At 45.3% G+C, this 6,000-nt stretch overlaps 1 protein-coding gene across 2 annotated transcripts in view; it reads left to right on the plus strand.

The window, feature by feature from the left end:
- LOC146178380 (D-amino-acid oxidase-like) overlaps nucleotides 1-5,648 on the plus strand; it is a 29,025-nt gene extending 23,377 nt beyond the window's left edge. For both annotated transcript variants that reach the window (XM_084578215.1, XM_084578216.1), the window contains exons 10-11: nucleotides 2,302-2,394; nucleotides 4,879-5,648. In XM_084578215.1, coding sequence (XP_084434341.1) covers nucleotides 2,302-2,394; nucleotides 4,879-5,019 — 234 coding nt within the window. In that variant the 3' untranslated portion in view covers nucleotides 5,020-5,648. The remainder of the gene's footprint in view (nucleotides 1-2,301; nucleotides 2,395-4,878) is intronic.
- Nucleotides 5,649-6,000: the final 352 nt, after the last annotated feature.

The raw sequence follows: 6,000 nt of genomic DNA on the forward strand, positions 1-6,000 counted from the left end.
ATGATTGATGACCTAGAAAAGTAGGCTTGAAAATTAGTACGCAGAAGACTAAGGTAATGTTCAACAGCCTCGGGAAGGAACAGCAGTTTACGTTAGGTAGCGAGGCACTGGAAGTAGTAGGCGAATATGTCTACTTAGGACAGGTAGTAACCGCAGATCCTGACCATGAAAAGGAAATAACAAGAAGGATAAGATTGGGATGGAGCGCATTTGGCAAGCACTCGCAGATTATGACTAGCAGCTTACAGGTATCGCTCAAGAGGAAAGTATACAACTGTTGCATCTTACCTGTACCCACCTATGAGGCTGAAACGTGGAGGCTAACAGAAAGGGTTCTACTTAAAGGACAACGCAGAGGGCTATGGAATGAAAAATGGTAGGGGTAACTTTAAGAGATAGGAAGCGCGCAGAGTGGTTCAGAGAAATAACTCGAGTTAATGAAATTCTAGTGGAAATCAAGAAGACGAAATGGGCATGGGCAGGAGATGTAGTCGAAGAGAGAATAACTGATGGTCGCTTAGGGTAACAAGCTGGATTTCAAGGGAAAGAAGGCGTAGTAGGGGGCGGCAGAAAGTTAGGTGGGCGGATAAGGTTAAGAAGTTCGCAGGGGTCAAGTGGATGTAACCAGCACATGACCGGATTAATTGCAGGAATATGGAAGAGGCCTTCGCCCTGCAGTGGATTATTGTCAGGCTAATGACGATGATGATGATGATTGTTAACATTATTTATGAGTTTACTAAACCATTCCATAACTAACTCGCCGTCGTTTTGAATAAAAATGAATGCTATCTTGTAGTCCCTGTGTCTAGCAACTAAGAGCGTATCATCAGCATATTGAAAAATACGGCACAATTTGCAGACAGAGATCAAATCATTGACATATAAGTTAAGCAAAATAGGTCCAAGTATTTCATTTGCTACAGGTCACTTTTATATTTACCTAATACAACGAGCTATGAACGATTAGATAATTAACAAGAAGAGACAGAAAAGGACCTCTAAACCGATAATTTTGGAGTTTATCTGATAACACGTCATGATTAACAGAGTCAAACGTCTTGGACACATCCACAAGCGAATTCATTTTCATCAGTGCAGCTGCTTAGAAGATCATATAGTTAATCAAGCGCGTTCTGCGCACCACGACCCTTAATAAACCTGTACTGATTATCCGAGAACACGTCATGAGCTTCAAGAAAACTGATCATCACCATCGAAATGTGTTTTTCTAAAACAAGCGCCAATGCACGGTATACGATCGAAATACCACGATAATTTTTAACTTTATTTTTTACTCCAATCTTATAGTTAGAAATAGCCATCGCCTTCTTCAAGCCCTCAGGTACTATTTGGGTGGAAATTTTGCCATTGATAATCGCGAGAAGAACGCGCTTTATTCATTCAAAATATCTGATAAGTGTATCGACTGAGATACCGTCCCACTCTGGAGACTTTCGCTTGCTAAAGCCAGAAAGAATGCAACGTAGATCGTCTTGAGTGCAAGGTGGCAGAAATGCTGATTCAAGCACCGATTGCATGCTGCGAGATGGTAGACTGCGTAATTTTGACTGCGCAGTCAGGCCAGCAGCAGGAAAAAAGCATTGAACTCATCAGCAAGTACCAGAGATAACACCCTAAAGTTGCCGGAATGAAATCAGCTACGTTGGTAGGTGCACAGCCACGTAAGCGATTACCAACATCCCTGAATCTAGCTGGCTTCCCTTTCGATGCCACAAACCTTGCCTAGAAACATTCACGTCTTTTTGATCGAAGTAATATGCGTTTGCCCTTTTGCAGGCAGGCATATACAGTGCCCTCAATTGAGTGTTCGTAGGCGAACGCCTACAACGGGCCCAAGCCATTTCCCTTTCTGCAATAACCCATATAATTTGCTAATCCACGGGCAACCAGTGTTTCCTTTGCTTTATGATTATAGTTTTTTGTTTTTTTACAAGGCTCTAATAACCGTGTGAAAGTTTCAACAAATTAATCGTAAAGAGAGCTTTCAGAAGCGTGAGTTAGGAACAGACCCCAGTCGTACTTTTCCATTGCGGAGTCAATCAATGTCTGTCAACGACCTCGATTGTGTCCAATTTGTACGGTCTTGCTCCTCAGTGGCCGAAAGTCTCCCCTTCACATCATCACACCCCGCCATTCCAGACTCTATGTAACACCATGTCATACCGTACCATAGCATCGTTTTAGTTTCCCTGTTCAGGCTCCACGTTTCTCGCTTATAAGTGCTTGGTGACTTTGCACTTCGTCTCACGCACACGTCTGTCGCTGATTGTCACACAGAATGCAAAGATCACCGGTCACTACGTTGGACTGCGCCCCGGGAGGGAACCACTGAGACTCGAACGAGTGGATCATGCCCTGAAAACTGGAACGGTAAGCGCCACAAGGTAGCTTCACTGAATTGCCGTCCCCGCCTTTGTTACCGGAGCCAGCGACTGATATAGCTCGTTGGTTACCAAACCTAATGGCGCAGGCGGCAGCACCCAGTGATAGTGAAAGACAAACTAATTAGAATGAGATATAACTGTTCAGAGATTCGGCCTCAGAAAATTCACGACGCTCAGTGCTGGCTTAGCGTATCTGAAAACGCACAGAACGGCTTTCGAGACTTTAAAACATGTGCAGTAACGCCGAATCAATGCGTGTCGAGTGCCTAGCCTGGACCGCATTTCCCCATTGCTACAATCACTGATCGCGAAAAGTGACTGCCTGCAAGACACCTTGTTGTTTGGGTCTAACCTGCTGCACTTGGATATCGCCGTACAAGTACGGCCCTTAAATTGTTAAAACTCTGGGGACTGTGGGTGGCGGAAAGCGTTTCTGCGATTGGCGCGACTGTTGAATCATACGAATCGAAGTGCGGAGGCTGTAGGTAACAAAGGTGAAACTAGGAAGTATTTACTTATTTGCATATTGCCTACAACAGCATGCAGCATGCATGAAAACACAAAGGACTTGAGTTATTTAATAACTTGATGCAATGTACTAAGAGATGATGCTGTGCAAGGATGCATTTAAAACACTTATATCTCATCTTTATTACCCTGTGTTTAGTAGTGCTTGCACAGGAAAGCGGGTATACCTTAAGCGGTTCAAATGCAGTGCTCCCGCTGTGTAACTAAGTTTTAAGAAATCAGCTTCGAGAAGGGATTAGCAAAGAGCGTTGCAGTATCCTTGGCAGAAAAATGCGAATAAGGAGCCAAGATTTTGATAACATTTCTTATACGTAAGAAAAATGAACTTTGTGTCGATGATTTTAGACCATAAATACATTGCAAGTAATGTGACCACCATGCGCTGAAGACTAGTGTATAACTTAAGCAAGTGCAAATATATATGAATGAATATGGCGAAATAAGCTATGGAATTCTGCATATGTTATGGTGACTCCCGCCTGCTTTATGCGCAGAAACCCAATTCCACTCAGAAAGGCGAGCCCCGCCGGGGTGGCGCAGTGGTAAGACGCCCGACTACTGTGCCGGAGTTCCCGGGTTCGAACCCGACCTCGGCGGCTGCGTTTCGATGGAGGCGAAACGAAGTGGCGTCCGTGTGCTGTGCGATGTCAGCGCACGTTAAAGATCCCCAGGTGGTCGAAATTAATCCGTAGCCCTCCACTACGGCTCCCCTTTCTCTCTTTCCACTTTCACTCCCACCTTCCTCCCTTCCCTTACGGCGCCGTTGAGGTGTCCACAGAGCAAGTGTGACAGATACTGCGCCTTTCCCTTCCTGTGAACCAACCAACCAACTCAGAAAGGCGAGGGGATGTGTACGAATGTTCGAGGTAGAAAAACGAGGATCTATTTCTGCCCTTTTTTCTTATTAAGCGAAAGCCTTTCTAGGGTCACGGAACGAAATCCCGGGGTCGAGAGTTGTGCACGAGATACTGTCATATACCGCGAGATTCCACGAGATTCGTTTTTACCTAGCGGTCCTGCCATCTGCAATCCCACACTTGAATACCCAGCAAGGAACGCCACGTGACAGGAGCTATGGTATACCGTCCAAACACTTGCCGGACAAAGTATGGCAAATACTGCGCCTTTCCTTTCCTGTAAACCAATTATATTTATATGCAGCACTGCAACGAACGCTTATAACAGATAACTGACAAGAGACGAAGGATATGCTTTCGCCATTCTCCTCTTAAGAGACATCTCTATATTTTTTCTTACTACGTGTCTGTACCTCATAGCCACTGGAACAAGTCTCGAGACTCATGCTACGTCGTAACGAGAGTAAATATCAGTGCTTTCCACTCAGCGATCGACACGCCTTTAAATCAGATCAACACATAGTGGCCACTCGAGAAAACGATCCCATTTCTCTCGATACTAAGCGTCAAAGGAGAGCTGGGACGAATATATTTTGTTTGTGCTTTATTAGCTATTCGGGACTTTCATCGTAGCATATAGGTTCATATGTGTGCAGAAGCATCGGTATTGTGACTAACGAAGATGCCGATGAAGGGATTAATCGGTGAAGTGCCAACTGATGAGCAGAAGGCACAAAAGCAATAGATGCCTTCGCTGGCACGGGACTTTGTTGCCTAATGGCATAACCATCAGGTCATATATGCGGTTAAATATCCTACAGCCAAAGCATGATAAAGGGTTCCGTTGATGTTCGTCTCCTAAACGCCAGTAGCGATGAACGGTTCGAAGCTGTCGAATCGCGCCTATGCGTTCCCAGACGTTCGTATATTTCCAGAGCGCCGCGCCTCTCAACAGACTCGCCAGGTAACTGAAGCGCCTCCGGTTCGCAGATTTCTTTCGCAGTATTTCAAGGTCATGCAGACAGGTTATATCTATTTCGTTTTTTCTTTTTCAGCCGTTTTAATCATGCGTTCCACCGCTGCAGGTTCCAGTGATCCACAACTACGGCCATGGAGGCTCAGGCATCACCATCGCTTGGGGATGTGCCGGCGACGTCGTGCAGTTCATACGCGACGCTATCAGTGAAGGCCCGTCCGGTCGTGGCCATACACGAGCGAGGCTGTGACTAGCCGTTGGACCCGGTGTTAGGAAAGGCACCCAGCCTTATGGCATCGTCATAATGCCGCAGATCAATGCATAGGGCCATTCCTTCAGCGTGAAGGAACGGTGATCAGAAAAAAGAACCATTTTTGTTGGACACTGAATATGTTGGCCAGCGTCTTTCAAATTCGAAAGCGCTAATCAAATTTCAAAAAAAAAAAAAAAAAACATTAATTGATTCCACCTGAATTTTCTTTCCTGATAATAGTATTTCTGGTTACCGTTTCGCTTCTCTTGCTTGCGTTTTATTTGATACTGGTGACATATATGGTTTCGCGGTCTCACGAATAATTGTGTTTGAAGCTTTTGCGACCAATTATTGCTTAGGACAACCCGTAAATCCGGTGCCTTAATGTTCAAACCATTCTATTCTCATAGCAGCATCCAGCGGAGCCCTGGACTAAGGGCAACCGACCTTTGTCTTAGAAGATGGACGAAGCCATCTGAAAACCGCAGAAGACAAGCCAATCTAGAGCCTAATAAAGTTTTTCACTCACTCACTCACACTCATATTAAATGGGTTGGAGATTTGGGTCGACTGTATTGCCGCACACCTTTTAATTAGAAAAAAAAAAATAAAAATAAACTACATGACCAGAGCACTGCTGTTTTGAACATGAAATGCTTTTAGAAATCGTTTTCGGGCACCTTAAGGTGACGCTGAGAGAAACCCGAAGGCCAAAATCCGGGCATCAATTTCGCGTCATCCGGGAGCCGAAACGAGTTCACCCTGACATCAGACGAGATTTAACGAGATGAATTCCCCGCTTTCGGGAAGCACTCGCACAGGGCCGGCACACACGCTAGGTGTTGCCAGTATTCTAGTTCACTATAGTGTTGCCAAAACGATTTACAAAAAATTATTGTTTTCTAGCCGCGGTGGTGCAGTGGTAAGACGCCCGACTACTGTGCCGGAGTACCCGGGGTCGACCCCAACCGCCAACGG

Source organism: Amblyomma maculatum, chromosome 9, assembly GCF_055883805.1.
Source record: "Amblyomma maculatum isolate TAMU_Amacu chromosome 9, ASM5588380v1, whole genome shotgun sequence".
Classification (NCBI taxonomy): Eukaryota; Metazoa; Arthropoda; class Arachnida; order Ixodida; family Ixodidae; genus Amblyomma; species Amblyomma maculatum.